This window comes from Poecilia latipinna, unplaced genomic scaffold (genome assembly GCF_001443285.1).
Source record: "Poecilia latipinna isolate Pla-1442-1.1 unplaced genomic scaffold, P_latipinna-1.0 Scaffold735, whole genome shotgun sequence".
NCBI lineage: Eukaryota > Metazoa > Chordata > Actinopteri > Cyprinodontiformes > Poeciliidae > Poecilia > Poecilia latipinna.
In genome coordinates, this window is record NW_015113351.1 from 35738 (window position 1) to 58250 (window position 22513).

General features: G+C 41.4%; 1 protein-coding gene across 6 annotated transcripts in view; it reads right to left on the reverse strand.

Moving 5' to 3' along the window:
* Nucleotides 1–9658: 9658 nt before the first annotated feature.
* Nucleotides 9659–22513, reverse strand: part of tfec (transcription factor EC) — a 28694-nt gene continuing 15839 nt past the window's right edge. For 2 of the 6 annotated variants that reach the window (XM_015045605.1, XM_015045604.1), the window contains exons 2-8: nucleotides 19275–19529; nucleotides 18554–18652; nucleotides 15600–15720; nucleotides 14558–14614; nucleotides 13441–13516; nucleotides 12391–12538; nucleotides 9659–11837 (exon numbers count right to left, since the gene is read on the reverse strand). In XM_015045605.1, coding sequence (XP_014901091.1) covers nucleotides 11367–11837; nucleotides 12391–12538; nucleotides 13441–13516; nucleotides 14558–14614; nucleotides 15600–15720; nucleotides 18554–18652; nucleotides 19275–19529 — 1227 coding nt within the window. In that variant the 3' untranslated portion in view covers nucleotides 9659–11366. Of the gene's footprint in view, nucleotides 11838–12390; nucleotides 12539–13440; nucleotides 13517–14557; nucleotides 14615–15599; nucleotides 15721–18553; nucleotides 18653–19274; nucleotides 19530–19970; nucleotides 22455–22513 lie in introns of those variants that run through there. The other 4 variants (XM_015045606.1, XM_015045603.1, XM_015045608.1 and 1 more) reach the window with 4 other exon arrangements.

Consider the following 22513-nt stretch of genomic DNA (forward strand, 5'->3'; position numbering starts at 1 on the left):
ATCGTCTTAATTCACCTTAGATGATCTGAACAGCCAATTTGATTAATGCTGACTCCACATAGGAAAACGTAGGTTATTCAAGATCGTTAATTGCTTAATTCTGCTAAATGTCTGATTAGCGTGTTAGCATCCACCACCCCTGCGATTCTTTTCCAATTAGCTCAATAAAATAACATATTTCTGCTAAAGTTAAATGACCTATGAGGAATGCTAACTTCACAGAACGACTCTTTAAATAAAACTACCTCTGTAATGCAGCTCTGTTTCGAAGCGCCAGTTGGAAAACTAGCAGCTGCGTGTCTTAGTTAGCCACTGATCATAGTCTAGTTGTGTCGTGAGCTAGCGTGAACCAGTTAATACATATCCCCATTTTTTCTCAAATTTCGGTATCAAAATGAGAATAAAAGTAAAAATTGTTATTTATACAACTGCAATTAATCATAAAATTGCATGTTATGCTACTTGCATGTTTTTTCATGTTTCTTTATTAATAAAATCAATTAGAACATCTTTCTTATATTTGGTTAAACATTTCTTGAAGTGCCTTTGTATTTTATTTCAAGTATGTGGTAGGAATTTTATTCTAGCCTGTGGCTTAAATAAAAATAAATATATAAAACATGATATTTTGAGAAAGATCAAAAATAAGCAGAACAGGTCAATTAGCACCATATTTTCTGCTTTGGGCTAACTTTTTTTTTCTTTTTTTCTTTTTAATTCTCTCAACCTCTCCAGCTTAACTATTTAGCTCATATCATTTTGCCGAGACTGAACACGCACCACCAAACCTGCGTCTATGTTTTTAAAAGCCGCGCACAGAATGGATGACTGAACCATCTCTTCCCTTATCGCCCGCCTGTTACCACCGCTTCCACTCCATAAATAAAGCCATTACAGTGGAGGGGCTGTGCAGTCACACAGGCAGGCGCACATAAACAGGCTGACATGCAGGTACTCAGACTGCCGTCGCAGGGGAGCTTTAACCCTGAAAACCCTGTCCAGCTTAGCTCAGACATGCGGGGGGCTTTATGGGACATTGGGGAGCGGCTTGCACAGAGTAAATAGAATATCCAGTAATATCTGTCCCAAGCTCAGATGAAGCTGCCAAATCTCTGCAGGTTTTTTCTTTTTTTTTTTCATTCTGACACACTGAGGACACACATGAACACAGAGAGGACAACAAAAAAAACTGATAAAAGACAGAAGCTTTTACAGAGAGCAGTGGGTCCCAGTGCAGGTAAGAGTTTCATGTCTGACACTAAAAAGAACGTGTTCATCTTGGAGTGAAGGACTTCACTTCCCCCCCCCCCCGTCTCTTACCTGCTCTACTGACTGACTGAATGGAGTGGAGTGTAGTGGGCATCTGACAGGGATTTTAATGTGATCCGCTGCAGCTCCCAAAGGATGCGGCGCCAAAGCCTTTTCTTTGGATTTTAAGCATAATGGCAAAACACCCCAGTTGAGGAGAGCCAGCTTGCAGGGTAGCCTCGAGTTTGAAGGCAGCTGAGGAAAGAAGAGATTGCGTTATGCCTCTGATTACTGGACGCCGCAACGTCCGGTAATGTCATGTCAGCTGTGTGTGGCGTCTGTGCAGGTAAGACGAATGACGGCAGGCGAATGATTTAAAGTCAGGCAGCAAAAGTTGTGAAAACAGAAAAAACACAATTTTGCACTGTACCAAAAGTATTTTCAGAGCACCATATGTTAAATCTCTGCTCTCTGCTGCCTCGCTCTGGACCAGGTGGATGTAAATAATGGATAAGGCAGTGTATGGGAGTTTGTGAGGTGATGTTGCTTGAAAATTGTTGTAGCTTGCAAAAAAAAATTAAAACCCTCTCATCTTATTGACCCCCTAGTCTATCTTGTTTTAACAAAAAAGTGTCACACATTTTGAAGGACCAGGCAAAAAATGTCTCAAATGTGCTTTACAAAATTCTTTATCTGGAACCTGTGGTGAGATTTGTATTCATCTCCCCTCTGTCCACACTTTGTAGAACCACCTAATTTTTAAATATCTTACTTCTGCAACATGGCTCAAACTCAGCATGGTTGGTTGGATAGCAAGTGTGAACATAAACTTCCAGCAATAGATTCCCAGTGGTATTTAGGTCTGAACTTTGACTGGGCCGTTCCAACGCATGCATATACCCAATAAGTCGATTGTCGCCCTTAATTGTCCTCTCTTCGCATCGTATCTGAGCAGCTTTCCCATCTCTGCTCAGAGATGTAGCATTTTCCTTGTAGACAAAAAGTTAAAATTTTGTCTCACGTGCTTAACATTTTTTTCCTTTCCTTTCTAAACGGTTCAAATTAGGATTTGTGCCAGTTTAGGTGTAGATGTTCATGTCTTTCTAGGTTTGAAGCTAGATGATGGGCTGAAGAGTACTCTCATACTGCAGGCTTGGAATATAGTTTTGTAACCCAGCTTTGCTGTAAACCTCTCCACAATGTTCACTCTGCTCTGACTGGCTCCTGTGTTTGTTGTTTTAAAGCCACAAAAGGAAGAATATAAGCAACAGAGAGAGACGATGATAGCAACTTGTCTTTCCTAGGTACAAAAAAAGTAGCAAAATTTCACTTTTTCTTGGATACAGGGTAAGATTTGATTATTTACCTTTCTGCCTTCCTGTTAAGCTCAAACTGCTCTGGAAGTACTTTAACCAGCCATCGGTGATATTTATTGCCCCTACATAAGGATTCCTTAGGTTTTCCTTGGTTTCACACTGTGCAGGCATGATTGAATTCCCGCCTGCCCATAAATGTTTTTTTGATCTGCCGGGCTTGATCTTTGAGCGCCAGAGCTCCGACTCTAGCACGGTTGCCTCCGTACGTGTGCGCGCACACACACACACGCACACGCATGCATCGAATTACACGACACCAGCCAGGCTGAAAGCGTGTCGTTATTTACCAAACAGGTTGCTTAACAAGCAAAGACGGATTCCCCTGCAGGGTTGTGTATGAAAAAAAAAAAGACTAAGAAAGAAAAAAAAACCTAGAAGCATGGCGGTAGAGCAATATCCATCATAATTGATGTGTCGCAAAGCAGATTACACACATTAGCGCACACTGTTCTAGCTGTGACAGCTCCAACTGAACATGACAAATTCCGTAATATGAGGGGGGAAAAAAAAAGATATTTTACTCGTATTGGGTATTAAAAAGCAGAGCAACTAACAAAGGAGAATTTGCATTGGTAAATATGAAAGCAAGTGTGCTCTCTCCTCTGCTTAATTGCACTGCATTTGTTCCACTTTGGGGGCCGAGTGGCTCCCGCAAAAACTGTCTGTGGCTCTGCCGAGCGTTCGCCTGCTCCGTGCCAAGTTCTCATTCGACGGCATCTAATCCCGGCACGCCTCAGCCACGACGATATTTACCGTACACAGCACAACAGATAAGCCCAACTGAAGTCGCACACGCCTCTTTATTGTGATGGAGCATTAGGAGAGAGTTCAGCTGCCTAATCAGCGAGCTCTACGCCGGCGGAGGACTAAATAGGCTTTGGGAAGGGGAGGCAGCTCGACTTGTTCTGCTCTCGACTCTCCCGGCCTCTCTCCGTCACTCTCCTCAGAGTCCTTTAATCAACTGAGTAGCGCTGCGGAGAAATCTGCAGCCGGGATTCCTGGATTTCTTTTCTCTTTCTGTGCAAACACTTTGAATTAAGCAAAGGTGCTACCACGAATTAGCAAAAAAAAAAAAAACTGTTTTTTTGTTGTTTGTTAGATTTTTCACAATAATTGATAAGCATAAAAGTGTGTCACTATTTTTACAATTATTTTTATTTATCTTTCCTTCTAGAAAAAAATATAGATTTTTGTTTTTATGGCATTTATAAGCTAATGCTAAAGCACTCACCCCTTTTATGTCTTTTTTTGAGTATTTTGTTTTCATTCTTTAATATTAAAATACCTACAATCATCAATGTAAATAGTTTTTCTTTTGGTTTGCTGTCTATGAATATAAATACATACTTACTATGATAACACAATGTTTTTCATTCATATAATAAAAATAAGTACTTGTAAAAAAATAGAAGCAAACAATATGTTGCATAAATGACAATCTTCAATAAATGAGTAAAATGATATCACAATACATGTCTATTGATCACGATTGCCTTTTATTTTACATCAAAGGTTGCATATGACAAGCTATTGGAATAATTGTGCTCTAATTTTGGAATCCATTTTTATTTTATTAGCGAATAAGAAGGGCCCGAGCGGAGCCACACGTTTCTGTGCCCAAGCTGTTCTGAGTTGCATCGTTAGAGCCGCACACACACGCACGCACACACACGCACACACACTCTCCTGACGACCCGCTAATTAACACCCCATGTTAATCACTCTCAACCCAGGCAATAACCGGTGACATGCCATCATCCAGATCACTTGATCGTAACACAGCAAAGCAGCACTCCCCCTTTTCCTCCCTGCTGCCATGTTGTGCAGACGTCGCGGTCGGTATTTTGACCGAGTTTTCCTTGAAGGATAAGTTGCTCTTTAGGAGGAAAATCTCGTGCCAAACATTGCCAAAGCAGAATAAACACTCAAAGGAACATGTCCCTACAATCCCTCCTGTTCCACTGAACAGCCTATGGCTTTAAATCGAGAACATAAAGCCTAACTACACATTTATATTTTTGTTATGCATTAGATATATTCCATTATCCTGATCCCGCTTTGCATAGACGTGTTGGCCACACGTCGTCTGGGCAAACGGCTGCAGCGGAAACGGCGACTTTGATATAACTTAAACTGATTTGCCTAAGCTGCCGAGTAATTAGCCAAACTTAATCATTTCATTTCAATTCACTGCTATTACCCCGAGTTATTTTTGCAACTCTCTTTTGTGCGGGTCTGCGTCTGAGTCCACTGTTGTTTGGTGAAATCTGTGACAATACTGACCTCTGGTGTCAGTATTTTTGTTGGTGGGGGGAAAAAACCTGACATTTCACACAGTCTCATTGGTAGTCCTATTTAAGGTAATGAATCCGCTTTGGACAAACTGCCTGGTTTGAAGCTTTAGCCTCCAAACGCCTGCAGCGGGGATTGCCGGGGATAGGGCAGAGGTAGATTAGGAGTCGGTGTAATGAGAGGCAAAGCGTCTCTTTAGCTCGCCCCCTTTGTCTTTGCCTCCTTCCACCGAGCCTTGGAGGAGAAGGAGATAACTTCTCTGGCCAGTAGCAGCCACACAAGCTTTGACTTTTTATTTTATTATAATCATCGTCTCCCCTCGCCGCCTGCTTCTTCCTCCTCCTTTCCCTGTCTCCGTCAATTCCTTTACCTTATCTTTGCTCCATTCTCACCCTCGCTGACACTTCCTCATGCCAGAGCGGCCTCACTTCCTCGACAGGGGATTGTCAGATCTCCCGGAATATGGAAAAAGACAGACACTTGCCAGGCACACTGGCGCGCCGCACACGGGTAATAGGCCTAATAGGGTCAGGCCTGCATTTAATAAACAATTACCCATCTATAATAGATGAGTCCAGCTCCTAAGGCCCCATCGAGATGAGGAGGGGAGCAGGGAAGAGAGAGTAGGTGAAAGAGAGGGAAGGTGAATGAATAATGCAGACGAGATGCCCATCAGAGCACCTAAAAACGCGACACCAATTATCTCCCTCTGCTAACGATGATCGTCTTGATGCTCTCCCCACCCCTTCTAACGCCGTATTCTGACATTTACCCAGCTGCTCCTGCGCTGCCACGCGAATCTGCACAACACGAGGAAATGGGAAGGCAAAGATGAAAGCCGTGCCACCCACACGTTGTACGCCGATTGAGGTTTTTTTTTTGTCTGGTTTCATTTTGTGTTGAAGAGGTGGCAGAAGGACTTCCTGGGAAAGAAAAAAAAAACACTTAAAGTTTTCCAGATTTCATCCCACTACAGGCAAAAACTTTAATATGTTGTTTTTGGGTATTATGTGAAGGACATGGTGGAGGTGGCGTCATGCTTTTGTTTAGCAGGGGTTGATGGGAATGCGAATGGGAGCAGAGTCCAGCCAGAGATGCAACGGAGCGGTTTAGATCAAAGCATAGTCATGTGTTGAAATGGTCCAGTCAAAGTCTAGGCCTAAATCAGACAGAGAGGTTGAAAATTGCCGTTTTAGACGCTTTCTGTCCTGACTGAGCTTGATGTATTTAGTAAAGAAATAACTCTCCCTACGTGTGCAAAGCTGGTAGAGACATGTTCCAACAGACTTAGCGGAGCTTAAATATAAGATTTTTATTATGAGGAAAAGAAAAAAGAAAAATTTCATTCAATTTTTGAGTATTTTTTTGTTGGTCCTTCACATTAATCATCAAAAATAAAAAAATCAAAGTTCATGATTTTAATGTGACAAAATAAGGAAATAATTCTGCTGGATATTTAAAATCCAGCAGAATTACTTGAGCACCTTTTTTGTTATCTTTTTCCTAGCAGCATCCTCTTTGCTCCAAGGTTACCCAAATTACACAAGGTTAAAGTGGTGCTAAAGAGGTGGCGCCGGCGGTGGTGGTGGTGGGGGTTAAGGGTGGGGACAGTTGGGTCGCCGGTTCAATTAGCATACAACCCTGACGTAGCAAGGGAATTATTGGCAGCACAAGAGGTAAGATAGCCAAGCAAAGCGCCTGCTGCTCCCTGCTGCATTTGAATAGGCAGAATGAGATGGAGGGAGTGAAAAGAGAAAAATAGAAAAGCGAGGAAGAGGAGCGAGGAGACCTTGTTTCCTTGGCCCCTGCAGATCAGAGGGGACGGACCTGTGGTGCTCAAGCAGGCTGCTAGTGGAGTGGATAGGGGCCCGGCAGCTTCCACCATATAGGCTCTGGGAAAGAAAAAAAAATACACACCCGCCTTTACCTCCCCAAGGACCCAAGTCTGTGGTAATAATGGGATCAGAGCCGTGACCCTCCCAGGACACCGTACCGCTGTTGGATATTCTATTAGTTTGCCCCGCAGTGAAAAAGAAGTCTGCGCTCGGCTCCTCTGAATCACATTTGTTTTACTTTTATGTAGCTTTAACGGCAACTAATCAAAGAATTTAAAGTTTCCGAGAGGAGACTTTTGTTAGAGCGCGTCGAGCATCAAGGAGATCTTCAAATCACATCTAATGTTCTTTCTTCTTGCAAGGATACTATGCACCATTAACACATGTTAACAAAAAAGCAAGACCCATAATTGTTCCATTTTTTTTCTTTTTCCCCCTATTAATCCCAACTCTGGGAGATACAGCAGAGATCGCATTAGCATTCACATCCTTTATATGACTCCAGCTTTCAGGCCCAGCATCTCATCTTGCCTTTTACATGATATCAAGCTGTATTAAAACTACATATGGCTTTCGCTGTCTATGCAGAGTGAATTTACATTTTCCTAATGAAGTGCTTTCAGTTTTTTTTTTGTTCTTTTTCCCTCTACCGTCCCCTTGTCCTTCCCTTCACCTCCAGCCCACAGCCCACTCTGATTTAAAACACACACAACCGTACTGCTGTTTTACTGCAAAATAACACAAAGCGCGGACTGAGACACCTTTCGGTCGCCTCCAGCTTCCCATCTGTTGCACATCTGGAAGTGGTGTGCGGCACCAAGTAATTGGAAGTCAATTTGTTTGAAGTTATGTCTTTGGCATCTGGCTCGATTCATAAAAACCCTGGAAATGGCATTAATTTTATAGCGTCCCTCTTTGTTTCTCCCGCGCTCCGACGGCAACGCACGCAGGGGCCTTGCTCTCGGCTGAGTGACGTGGGAGTATTTTTCAGAACCGGTCAGGGTGTGGTCCCCAGTAAAAGCAGCAATGGGGCCCCCCGAAGAACCATGGAAAGGATTACCACAGCGCACCGGCAGAGAAAATATTGATAAGTTCCCCAAGCGTTAAATGGAATCCCTCTGACTTTGGCGAAGTTTTATAACTTCACCTTTAACTTTGACCACGGCTTCAGATCGTTTCTTATTTTTCCTGAAGGGAAAGCTCATCCCGGGCCTAGTTTGCCACATTTCCAGCAGACGGGCTGACTGATTGAGAAGCAGCATGGTGTTGTTTGTCACACAGCTCTGAGTCACAGCTGAAAATAGAAATGACACTTGATGTTTGGTGCCTCTCTGCTGGCTGTCATATTGTTATTCCCACTCAAATTTCACCTAATTTGTGCACAAGTCTTGTCACAGTCCAGATCCTGATAAGGGCTTTTAGGTGGGTATTTTTTTTATATATATATATATTCCCCCACCGCTCATCCTCGTATATGTGGCAATGAAGTGCAATGAGACACACACACACACACACACACACAAACCGTGTGCATGCATTTGTGCGTGCGCGCATGCGAGCATCTGCAGATTCTGCTTGCATGTGCACTTTTGTGTTTGCACACAAGAGCATTTGATTAGGCTTGTTTGTGTTCGGGAATTGCAGGGGCACCATGCGCTCGTGCGTCAATGTGTGTGTATGCGTGCGTGCGAGTGTGTGTGTTTCACCTCAGCAGGAGGTGATTAAGAGTTGCCAATGGCAGGCTCGACAGGTGAGTGCATTGTAGCACGCTGGCAGCCGTGGCATCTGCACAGGTGACAGTTTCTCCCCACTCAGTGCCGGTGTCATTGTTGGTGGGTGGCAGGAGGTCTGACAACGTTGTTTTGGTGACAGAACGACTCTGCTGTGAGGTTCACGACATCACTTGCCTTCTTTAGATTTGTCAGTTTATACTGGGAGGTATAGTGCCATGAACTTTAGCTCGTAAACTACTGCCAGGGCGCAGTGCCATCTGGGAAGGGCTCTATTTACCAACACGGCATTGCGTCTCACTCAAAGAAACTCGATTTTAGTGGCTACCTTAAAGAGGAATCCTTCACACAGTCCTGCTTTGGGTTAATTTTAGTGCAATACACTGTAGAGATGAAGCACAGCCTATTACTGCCACCTGGTGCTTGAAGCCTGACACAGCAACAGTTTTTCCTCTTCTTTTTTTTGCACTTTCTACTAGGAGTGAGGTCATATTTTATTAGGGAAACCTTATTCCTGCATGCAACACTTATACAAAGAGATGTGGAAAGATTATTTTACAACTTTGTCGTTTCTGGCAGACAGTGTAATAAGCCCGTCTGCTTCTTATGAATGAGATTAGGTAAGCAAGCAAAGGAAGTATGAAAGAGGTTTTGATTTTTTTTTCCAAATGCGTGTCACATGTTCTCCTGACTTATAGGTTCCGTTCATGTTGTTTCAATGCAGTTAAGAAACATCACTGTCTGTGAGTGACGTTAGAAACATATTAAAAAGCCTTGAGTTAATCCAATTCCTAACTCTGAATAATAATCAGCAAAACATAATTTTTTTTTATAGAAATTAATTTTCCACAGTGACTGTCCTGTGCTTTAGATCTCTATCATATCAAGCACAGTCATGTTTTTTTAATCTTCTGACTTGTTTAAGTGTTACACTATTACTTGGCCACAATAAAAATGTGTGAAAATTGAGTTGCTTCTAAACGATTATTGAAAAAATGTTCTTGTAATTGCAACACCGTTTAATGTGATTACAGAACATTATGGGTTATTTCAAATAATTACTTTAACTTTTACCCTTATGCTGTTACATTTTAACATTTTTGTCAAGGTTATAGTTTATCATAATATCTTTTCTTTCAGTATTATTTGGAATGGTGTACCAAACTAAAAAAAAAAGTAACAGAAAATTAAAATTTAATATAATCCTTTTGAATTGCTCTGTCGGTCTTGCAGAGTCTATCTCGGACACACGGCATAATGAAAATCAATGTTAACCTTCCATAACTGCTTTAGCCAATTACCTGTAAACATCACTCACTACTTTGTACTCGGGCTGCCTGTGCTCCACGATGATTGATCGGTTTAGTCTTATTTGCAGCTCAAGAGGGGGGGGGGATCCGAGCGAGTGGATGTTTCGATTTCTCAGAGAAACGTGCTCTAATAACACTCTGCAACATTAATTCAGAGAGTCTTTGATGAGAAATCCATTAAGGAAGTATGGGCATGTTTTTTTTTAAGACTTCGTAGTTTGCATGGGCGTGGGGTTAAAAAAAAAAAAAAAAAAGACGGGAGGTTTTCAGTTTCAAAATGTTAGAATTGTATTCCTGCTACAAGCAAGCCTTATTAAGTCTAAAGATGTTTTCTTTTTTTTACAATGTTCTTATGCACTCTGGAAAAGTGTTGAATTTGATATAAGTAAGAAAATTGTGTTTTCACACTTTATTCTCTTTCCCGATACATCCATCAATCCTGATTCCTGATCCAATATTGTAGTAATAGTTTAATATTGACTTGGATATTAAAAGAAAAAGCATAGGAAAGCCTATATTTTTGCCATTCTCGTCTTAGAAAATCTGGACTAATCTCGTCATCTTACTTGCATCAAAGGAAACTTTCTTAGTTGCCTGCTAATAGCTCTCATACTAGCTCCTTATCTGACACCGTTATTCATTCTCAAGGGCTCATCAACTCACAGTAGACTCATCAGAATTATCACTCCTTCTCTACTCGTCTTTATTATCTAATTTCCCTCCTCTCTCTCCTCCTTTTCATCTCTCATTCCCAATCAACCACCTTGTAAGCAAGCCCTTCACCTTCCACCACGAAACTTCTCGCTCAAGAGGGGTTTATTACGGACTTTTCCCGTACTTCTGCGAATAAGAAAAAGTTATTTTTGAGTATTGTATATGTATGTATATATATATATATATATATCTTTTATATGAATACATGGATTAAAACATATATAAATACAAAAAAATGTAACAAACATGTAAAAAAAAGACAGACAAAACCAAGTACATGTTAAGCACTGAGGTGAGTACATTAGTTACATGTTCAAGGAGTTCGTATAAGGCCTTCCTCAGCAAAAGCAACTAGGACTAGGATCCTTTTGTAAACTGGTAGAAAAAAGTACACTTCAGGCAAATGTTCAGTAATTATTTTGCATATGTTACAGTGTGTAGCCACCAGTGTCTGACGTTAAAAAAAAACAAAAAAAAAACAAGCCAGTAGTAGTTAACATTTCTACTCGCAAATGTCTCCCTTTTTAACACAAGTCTGTTTGTATCCTCTGTACAAAGCAGAGAAACACAGTGGTTACCTAAAATAAAGTTAAAAGTAGTTGTTTCGTTGGACGTGACATTTGCTTCCGAGTAGCGTACAATGTCAGCATCTGCAACAGTCGAGGAATTTCTAAACAGGTGGCACTTTGATGGGTTTTGCTTAGTTTGTCAGCTGATATTTAAGTTACTTGAGCCTCAGCAGTTGTCCGACGTAGATTTGAATCCTGAAATCCGTCAGTCAGTCTTTCAGGGCCTTCCCCCCCGTTACCAGGAGAAGTTCAACCTGTGCAGTCATTGGGCTATACCAAAGAGGAAGGGCCCTTATAGGTCGTCGGCCTCAGCGGAGCTGAAGCTACTCCTTCGGCTGCTGTCCTTCGAAGCAGCCCCTGGGGATCCGGCGGACAGGAGCGGATCGGCGCCGAACGGCGAGAGTGGGTCGTCCATCAGGATCTCGTCCAGCTGGTTCTCCTCCTTGAGCGTGGCGGTGAAGAAGTCTGTGAAGTGGGAGAGCGGGTCGGAGAAGGTGGTGCAGGCGTCGGCGCCCTGGATGTGGTCCTGCGGGCCGCTCGCCGTGGCAATGGACGGGACGCCCGTCACCACGGCTATCCTCTGGAGGTAGTCGCCGTTGGGGTCCTCCTGGTAGATCGGTGGCTGTTGTGGCTGCTGTTGCTGTACCTGCGGTGGGGATTGCTGCTGCTGCTGCTGTTTGAGCAGGTGGGAGGACAGTTCAACCGTCCCCAAGGCAGTAGCCATATTCGGGAGTCCATGTGCTCGTGCCTGGATTTCAAGCTCCTGGAAAATAAATGACATCAAACACGGTTAACGTTAAATCTCTCCTGACCACATTCATCAACGGCTAGAAGGGAGTAGTACTGAGAAATTCCAGCCACACCTTCATTACCTCCCCTTTCACATACTGATCAAGGGTAGGAAAGCTATGAGCACTTATCTCTTGTCTGTGTCATTTTATAACATTCTTGCACTTTTGGGCATTGTCTTATTGGTGCAAACATTGTTTTATTTGCTATTCATATTTTTAGGATAATTTCAAAATTCTGTGCTCCTTATGTCATTGGAAGAAACTTACAACTTACAGCCCACACCCCCCCAAAAAAAACTATGGGTTTCCAATTACTGTCTTTAAGTGTCCTTCAATTTTTAGATGTGTCCCTTTTCCAAAATGGTGAATTCAAATGATGCACCTACAACCTAAGACTGTCGCCTAGTTGTACAATTTTGGTATTATCATCAGGAAAATATCTAAAATATGCAGCACAGAGGTTCTTGAGGGCTCTAATTGGACACCAGTCCCCTAAACGCACCACGACTTCTTGATTTTTATTACCTGGATCCTCAGCAGCAGCCTCCTGTTGGCTTGCTCCAGCTTCTTTTGACGGCTTTCGAGTTCCCGAGCATGCTGCTGCTCCTTCTGTAGCCACCTTATGTACTCCACCGAGGCCTTCAGGATGGTGCCTTTGTTCCACCGCATGTCACTACAAAACGAACAAAAAAAAAAAAAACTAAAAGTAAAGGATAAGTTTTCATGCAGAAACCTCTGATGTCAGCAGAATACCTTTTGCAAAAAAAATAAAAAAATTAAAAAAATGGGGAAAACTTTTTAAAAGGTTTTCCCCCCCCCCTTCCTTTTTTATGATGTGAATTAGAAATGGAGACTTACATGGAGCAATTATTCATCCTTGGACATTACACGAGGACATGGAATGGGGATTTTTAATAGAATAGTTAAGAAGCTCTGTGGAAAGTCCATTCTTGTACCTCCTTGTTCAGTAAAATTAATCCTCGAGTAAAAATAGGTGAGGGAAAATGAGCTAAGTAGGAAGCCAAGGAGGAAAATGGAACATTGGACTTAAGGTGCTAGAGTGCAAGTCATTCTTTTGCAGGTATTATTACTTTTTTAAAAAGGACAAGGGACCTCAGTAAAATTGTCCTTCTGCACACGACTGAGTCGCCGGTCTGATCGGCGTTAATAATCTCCTTTATCCCTTTGTTAATGGCATGGTGACAATACTAACCTCCCATTTATATTTGAAGCAAAAGTTCAACTGCAAATAGATGGCCGGTGTGCCGTGCTTCATCTGTATGTTCAAATTGAGCTCCAGACTTTGATTCGAATGACGTGAAAGGGTCTTTACATTTAACCCTCTTTCCCATCGCTCGAGTTTTAAGACAAAACAGCCAGGAGCTACTTAGAGAAAGAGGGGAGCGGGTTGTACATCTCAAAGTGCAGAGACGACACAGAAGTTTGAGTGCGCCCTTGAAAGACGACTCAAAGGTACTTGAGGGACTCATCTCATCATGTCTCTGCTTTGAGTTAAACACTTCGACGTTCAGTTTTTGCAGCAAACAGGAGCTGCAAAGGGTGTTGTTTACTTACGGGTCATTTGACTTTGGAATGAGCGTCCCCAGCTCCTTAATCCTGTAGTTAATGTTGTATCTTCGCCTTCTTTCAACTAAGTAAATCAAAAAGAGCAGAGTTGATTAGACCCACGATTTCTCCAACTGTGCGGTTTGCTGAATATGACAGCGTTACAGCTTTTTAATACTTTGTGTTGGTCTAAATTTCTAACAAAATGTAAAGAAAGTCATGGTTGTAATGTGACAAAATGTGAAACTTTTGCAGGAATTGGAAAACCTTTTCAAAACACAACAATGTACAACTGTTCAGATGTGCTAAAACAATTAACTGTATGTGTAGTTATCGTAAAGCTTTATGTGAAAGGAAGCCATGTTGGATTGGGAAGCTGAAGTTTGTGCAAAACTCTCAACTCTTATACTCAAAAGTCCAACTTCTATGTGGAGTTGTGTTAACTAGGAGTGCATTGCCGATCGATATGATTCTATTTCTATATTACATTTAAAACTAAATAGTCAGTGTCTTTTTGTACATTGCAACCAGAGTTGACATTTCATTGTAATTAGTTTCAGTGATATCTGAAGGCAGTTAGTCATTCCAGATTTCATAAAACATCTGTCAATTTTCCACTACATCTCGATCTGTCACATAAAATCCTGTTTGTGGTCATAAAATGACAATGCAAAAGTACATGACGTATCAGTATTTAGTTTGAACTGTAATGACTGTTGACTTTACCAACAACTGAATTACATAGGTAAGGTAGACGTGGCGGTTTCTAAAGTTGCAGTTGGTAAGAAAGCCCCAACTCTTCTAGTCAAAATCCCAACTTTCAGGAACACTTCTTTCAGTTTGTCCAACTTCTAACATGGAAACATCCATGTCTGAGTAAAAATGAAACAGGAAATGCGTACACACCCTTAGACCAAAAGCAGGATGCCACTGGACCAGAATGTTGCTGTTTTGTTTTTTTTTCCCTTTTGGTTTCTTGACATAACATGGCAACACACACAATAATCACACTGCAACATTGCTTCCAAGATAGTAAAACTTTAAAAAATTCAGAGTTTGATACCAGCTGGGTTAGAAAAATTACCAACTGAAGTCGGATAAAAAGGAAAAAGCCAAAGACACTTACTCAAATTATGGTTGTCCTTTTTCTGTCTCTCTTTGGCCATAACCCGCGTGTCATGCTCTGTCAAAAAAAAAAAGAAAAAAATTAAATCACAGAAGGGGAACAAATGGATTGTCAATGCACACTAATTTAGAAGCTGAAAGACAACAATCAAAAAATCTCTATAAAAGGTCCAGTCATAAAGTCAAACAATCAGTTTATTCTGAGGAAGTTCAGTGCTGAGGTCAGAATGGGGAGCTATAGCCTCTTCTGCAGACATATATTTGACCTTCTTACACACACACACCCACACACACACACACAAGGCCCCATTCATCCCCCTTGGCATGCAGTGAAGCTCATTGTAAAAGAAAAAAAAAATAATTGTGACCACTTTTAGAGTACTCATTTCGCAATTAAGATAGTTTAGCCAATTCCATAATCTGTCCCGGAGAGAGACGAAACAAATGCGGTGGGGTCCATATTTGTGTTCACATTCTTCCAAATTACATAATTAGGAACCTGAGATTGGATTTCTCAATTTGTCTCTGTTGATTCAATCAAGTCAATTTAGCGTCTGTGTAACATCCCATTGTCCTCTGTGCCCGCGTTCAAATGAAGCGGATTCTAATTTACTTATTTTTCCCGTTCAGAGTGAAGCACTCTCCTGGCATCTTTTCTATTTTCTACATCAATTAGGCTTTTTTTTTCTTAAGCTTTATGCTTGAGATTAATATAACATTTTCAAAGGCTCCTCTGTTTGAGTTGGTCCTTCTTTTGAATAGTGATTAAAAAGCAAGAGTAGTTATTCAGGTAATGCACAAGTTTAAGTACCTGACGGAAATAAACCCGACACATTGCAATTAATTTTAGGACTAAAGATTTGCCAGAATTTTTTTTTTATTATTATTATTTTAGCTACCACAGGTGGCCTTGCAAAATGCAAATTACAATCCGTCCTTCTGCCAAAGGTTTCAAAGAATCTTCGTCGTTTCTTATGCTTTTGTTTTTTTTTCTTCCCCTCATCTCGCTCTAAGCGACTCAGTCCCGTGGTTTGAGTCCATACCTGTAAATTCCCTTTTAACAGTGAGCTTTGTGGTGTTAGATGTGGGACTCATTCCACCATTAGGGGGGTTCATACCTTGTTCACCCCCATAGACGTCCAGCATGCTGTTGCTGAGGGAGACCTGCAGCAGGGGAGGAAGAAGCAAAAGGGCGGGTCAGTCAAAGGGGAATCGCGTTTCACATTCACGCGCACGGCTTTCGTGCCTCATCAAAAGCTGCAAGACAAATAGTTGTTTTTTGCTGCTTGAATGGCTTTGTCTTGCGTCGGCAGGAGCAACAAGAGGCGAGTGGAATGATCAGAGAAGGTTGTCGCCCCTCCCAGAGCTTTGGACCAGGACTAAGCAGCAGGGGGTTGTGGTCCCTTGTTTGCCACAGCAGGGCAGGACAAACTGTGTGCTTTGCCTTCCCACCACCCCCAGACCACAGTTGTTACAATGTTCAAATTAACTGTTTGTCTTGCATGACAAAGATGAAAGTCGCTGAAACGGAACCTGTTCATATAATCCTTGCTGTTCACCTTCAACCCCAGCTTAAAGCATCCCAAATTTCCACATTTTGTCTCTTTTTTTTCCCAGTATTCCAACCCATTTTACTGTAAAACAGCCCTATGTTCCTCAACCTTTGACATTTATTTTGAAATACTGTGTCACTGATCATTTATGGCAAGATATTTAGTAAATCAGGCTTTGAATATGAAACCTAAAAAACTAGGAAGGAAGGAACAAGGGAAGGAAGGAGGAATGAAGAGAGGTACAGCTCAAAGAAGGTAGTGAAGGAGGTACAAAATAAATAAAATAATGGAATGGTACTAGGATTTGTGGAAAAAAATGGAGGACAGAAGATGCAGAAGATCCAGGCAGCAGGAAGGACAAGCAGGAACTGAATGTAAAATGAAGGAAAGGAGGTAGGATAGAAAGGTCAGAAAGTGGTTTGAAACGAAGGAGGAAACTTTTAGACGGTGGGACAAAGACTAAGTGAAAATACAATTATTCTTATCCAGACGTAGAAAACAGTGAAACTAAATCCCATACTTTTCTATACACTAGGGAGTACTGCGGCTCTCTAAAAGCACAATTTGTCAACCTCCATTCATTGAAAACGGACCCTAAACACTGAGACGCTCTGTGTTCACAAACAGCACGCCATCAGATGAAAGGGCTCTCTAGGTCAACGGCATGAACAGAGGCAAAACTGTTTTCCTATGGGGGCCTCTCATCCTCCCGGATAATAACGCCTTTTCACTGAGTCCAGACACGACACGATATACGGCGCACTGGAACACGCGTGTGACCAATTCGCATTTGTGTATTTATGGCAGGAAAATCTCGCATAGGGTCACCATGGATTCCAAGAAACGGCACAGCCAATTTTAGCAACGACACGTGCGTCAAACGTAACTATCAGTGAGCCAAACGTGGTGAGACAGGACGGGGACTGTAAAAGGAACAGGCACCATCAGATTTGTCTTAAGGGTTTGTAAGTATTGCCCTGTCAAAAATATTAAAAACCCCTTCTGCTTTTTTTTATTTTATTTTATTTTTCTCATTTTGTCACTTTACACCCACAAATTTCAGTACATTTTAATGGGATTGTATCCAAAAAATCCAACTCAAAGTGGTGCATAGATGCATGAGTAACATTTTTACTAATTAAAATGTCAACAAACGTGATGTTGGTTTGTGTTCAGACCTCTAAAATTCCTACATGAAGTATGTCGAACAATTAGCAGATGTCGTCCACCTGCGTTTTATTTAATCTCAGCTCAAATACAGCTGAGAAAATTGTGAACACACAGCATGACGAGGTCCGGGCAATGTTGGGAAGAACTTTAGAAGGAGGGTTAGGTTATGCTGTGCCACCTTGTGTGGCAGAAAACTCACCCTACAAATCAGCCTGAAAGCACAAGACTGAACTAAATAGAAGATTTAGTTTTGCAAACCATGTCTCATTTTCGTTTTACTTCAGTGTTATGCTCTGCTGTTTTAAAATTCAGGTAGTGAAGAAAAGTGAGGTTAGTGAATACTGTTATTGCACTGTAGATTCCTAAAAAAAATATTGGACAGTCAGAAGAAGAAGAAGTAGGAGGAGGGGGAGGAAGGGGATAAACACGCATAAGAAAATGAAAAGATTACAACAGTTCCCCCTCCCGCTTGTACTGTAATCACTCCGATCCCTCTCCCGTCCGTGTCCCAGAATGTGTTGACAAGGCGAAGCGAAGTGATGCATCATGCTGTATGACTAATTAGGATGAATTGATCCATTTAAGCATGGTATCATTTCTGAACAAGCCCACAGGGAGTGTATGCATTAGCCCGATCCGATGGCTCAGTAACTCCTTCCGACAAATTCCCTCGCTCAAACAAACCGACTCTTCCTTTTTTTTCCCTCCTTCCCCTCCTCTGTTCCCTTATCTCTATCTTCCCCCCATTCCTTTTGTTTCAGTACTTTATCTTTCTCTGTATGCATCTTTTTAATCTATCAGAATGTGTGACTCCCATCATCATTTTTTGATTTTTTTATTTATTTTTTTTAATCTATTTGTGCTTATTTGGTGTTGTGTCCCATTACATGTCCTCCAAAAGAAATACTTTCTGTTTTACAAAAACCTAATCTGCTTTGCTCAGCTTATTTGGTAAAATGTTAAATGTCCCTAAGCCTTTGTGAACTTTGACTCGTCTCTTGTCTTAATCTGACCTGAAAGCAGGTCGGGTCCCCTTTTTCCCAAGCTAGTCTAGCTTGCGTGATTCCGTGTTTGGGTGGACTAACTTTGCTTTCAAGCTATGCTTAAGCCTTTAAAAAGAGAGAAATCATTAGTCAAATAATGTGACCTAAACCTAACCACAGCTTTTGTTAGATTACAACAGAAACGCATGCAAATCGTAAGCAAGTCTGAAGCATTCAAATCATGGTTAGTCCCTGGTCATTAGAGCAGGACTTGAAGTGATTCATACTTACATTGCTTTGGATTATGTTAGGCTCCATGCAATCCAGGCCTCCATCATTGAAACCGGATTCAAGACTAATTAGGTCATCAATAACTTCATCCATCGGAAACTAAAAGAAAACAGTCATTTCAGTGTATTAAGGGACAGTTTGGGGATGTTAGTGCACCGTCCATGTCTTTAGAGATCTGCTTATTCAAACCATGACTCGGTATAAAAACAGGGAGGCTAATTTAATAACAGTTTGTTTAGCGGCGTTGGCGGGAAAAGCACGTTATCTGTTAGCAAACTAGCTTCCCCCCCTCCCTTGACAAAAGGGTTCTCTCATCAGAGACTGCTTATCTGAAGTTATTGATGAGCTCATCAGGGGGAAAAGGGATATCAGCGGTGGCGAAACTTTGTTTGGATGATTAGTTCCCCTCAGCACCAGAGTTCAAAACCAGCTCTGTTTGTTGGCTATTCATCCAAACAAAGAGCAAGCTTTCATGATTTGATAGGATTTACAGCTACGCAATATGTTTCACATCAACACAGCAGCCACGTATTTTGTCGGGAAAGTGGGCCGTTGACAGGAAACGTCTCAGGGACATTGTGAAATCTCTGAAATGTATGACCTTGCTGCTGATCAGCATGCAAACCGACATTCTCTTTTTTGTTCTGGTTTCCCTTTTAGGCACGATTTCGGTTCCACGTATTCCATGTACATTGTTTTTCTGTTTCTGTTTCCGTCTCACCTCGCCTTCGTGGTTGCCCATCGTCAGCAGGGTGACGGGACTGTTGGGGCTGCTCCCATCACTGACGGCGGGCATGTGTCCGTTCCTCATGATTGGCACGGTGGCCAGCGGCTGGCCGGGGGCGTGTGGATGCGGTACAGCGTGGCCAGATCCGGTGGAAGAGGCCAGCTTGGAGCCCAGTGTCAGGTATTGCTTCACAGGCTGGTTTTGGCTTTGATGAAGGTGGAACTTGGAGTTTTCCAGGTGACTTTGTACCTGTTGAAACACATACGCACAAACAAAAATAACATGCACTAGTTGAGTTTGTTGCCTGTATGGAAAGCTGGATCAAGATGCAAGCAATTGCACCTTTTTAAAAAAAATGTTTGGCAAAAACATGTTTACTGTGAGTTTTTTGAAACGGCTGCAGAGCTTACTCATTCGGGACTTTTCCAGCATTACTCACAGCAACTTTACAGGATTATGGTTGCATTTTAACATGTCATGTTTAGGTGAAGTAATATCTCACTCAAATCTTTTTGTGATCTGTTTAATTGTTCCTCCACAGCCTGAGTCACAGTTTCAAAACTATACAGTTATCGTATTTAAGTCACTTAGGTGATTGTAAACCGGGTTTTAGAAACTATTTAAAAATTTCCCAAAACTTTTTCCAGTTAAAATTAAAAAAAAAAAAAAAAAAAACTTTTATATTCTTACTTTTGAAGCTCTGGTTGCGTCCCGCATTTTGTAGTAGCTGCAGTCACTTAAATGTGGCATTCTTGGAAAAGCAGGTGATCCAGTAGGTCAGCTTTAGGGATCCAGGTCTGTTGCCACTGCTGTCCTGTCAAACTACTGACTTCCCAGTGACCGGCTGTCCCTTCCTGTCCCCTAGCAGTGTTTTATAAAGGGTGCTAAGTGAACTAATTAGCCCCACAGCTGGATGTAAGCCTTTATGTTGCGTAGCATGATAATCACTTCAAACGGCAGACTGTTAGATCATTCAGGGTTTGATCACTGCAGGACGTCTGCCTTTAAACGGACGTCCACTAATTCATCTACTCCGCCCCTTTTTCTGTCGGGCTGACCAATCGGTGGTTGCTTCCCAAAGTCTTCTACTGCCTGCTTCAGGGGTTGTGGCAGCACAATTGACTCTTGTTTCCCCAGTGGACGGTTTTAAATAACTTCTCTTAATGCCGTCTTAAGCAAGCCTTTTCTCATTCATTCACAGTTTTAAAAATAGATAGTTAATCTTTAAGTTTCTCATAAAATAAGCGCAGTAAAGCTATTTTTAGGTCGTTGTTGCTGCTTGCAGAAAATCTCACCGTAAACCGCTAATTCGCTTACTTGTCTTGTTCTCACAGAGAACCTCAGTGTTCTAACTTGCTTTATTAGTTAATGGGCTGGCGAGGTATTTTGGTAGGCAACGCAGAGGGACACTTTACATAAAGTTAGTTATGTCCGATGTTTGGTCTGTCTGTCGCCCAAATTTCACTTACTGCATCTCGGACGAGAGAGACATTTTTTTCCATGACCGACCAAAGTGAATCAATCAGAGCAGGAAAACGGTTTGAAAGCAAACCTTCCTAGCGTAGCAGGAGAGACTTCTGACCTTTCTGTCTACTTGACTGTTGAGGGAAGTGAAACCAATATTAAAAAGAAGAGATTTCTGTCTGTTCCTCAAATCATTGCGAAATGTTTAAAGCACCTCACCCAACAAAGGAAATAAGAGAAAAGAGGTTTAGTTTTGGAGGAAATAACTTTGATGCAGCTGTGGCATGTTTCTAAAATGCTAACGACGGAGTAGCTTTTTTAGTATTATTATTATTATTATTATTATTGAGTCTCGAGAAATGATCTGCTTCATTTATTTCCAAATATATCTTTCAGTATTTTGGGTGCAATGAATTGCATAGCACATAGTCAGAAAACACTTTTCACATAAAAAAGAAAATTATAAGGAGATGATATCCATGTTTATTTTGGCATCTTTATTTGGAGCGAAAGCTGAATCAGGATTCTCAATCTAATTATAATTCAGATAGGGATCAAGACAACAGTCGACTTTTATTCTATTAAATAATAACTCTTTTCTCGAATTGCAGTTTATGCAAATGCTACTTCATGAACCTTTAAACTCCTGTCATGTCTGAACCAAACTGATTGGAAGGTAGGAGTCATTGTGCCGCCAGTGGTATTCTTATGTGAAAGAGACAGAGAATGGAACACGTGTCAAACATTCACAAAGTAAATACTGTCTGCTACAAAATGGAGACGAATCAAGAATCTACGGGGCCCTCAGCAGAATTTAATTTTACAGTTCATATAATCTATGACATAATGAGCAGTAAATACATTTCGGAGATGTCGTTATTTGACTTTCTCACTTGTTCTGACAGTCAAGTCCACAGTAAAAGAAGTGCCAACTCAGGAAATGTGAACCAAGTGTCATTCAATTACTGAATTGTTTATGCAGGTGCAGAAAACAGCAAATAGGATTAAACTGCTCTAAAATATCTACCTCGGTTTTTATAAATCCTGAATATATTACAATTTCAAGGAGTCTTAAATTCCCTAATATTTTCTGTTGAGCTTGAAAACAAAACCGGTCCTTGCAGATGCTGGGTTATTAGCAGGAGCTTAGATTGCTCGTGCCTTCCAGGTGCCTTTTCACATAAAAGCAAAGTCTGATTGGAAACGCTTCGGATGCTTTGTGGTTTTATACGGGGAGACCATCGGTGATGCACCGCCTCCAAAGCTCATCTCTAGTTTAAATAATCGCCACGCTCTCTCTAAAGAATTCCATAAAACTAAGAGGCTTTGATTGGAGTCATTTCAAGACAGAAGTTTGCTTTGGTTTTGATCCTTTTTTTTTTGACTAGTAATTCTCTTGATGCAGTGAGACGAACTAATGTTGTTTTAAATAAAACTAGACATGACATTATAAACTACTGAACTATCCTTTGATGTTAAAAAAGAAAGCATTGTTTTTTTTTGTTTTTTTTTAAGCATGCATAAGCTCCACATCAAATCCCCCCAAACATATTTATTGCCCTTGTTAGCTGGAGCTGCTGGCCTCAGTCACCCCCTCTCCCCATTCACATAACTAAGAACAAACTCATCACAATACTGAACTTGTCAGTAGTAACTAAGAGCTCTTCTATGTCTTTTCCCGGTCAAACAAGATGCTAGTTGTTAGCCAATCAACATCCCCCCCCCCCCCCCCCAGGGTAGCAGGGGGACCCCAAAGGCCCCCACCCACC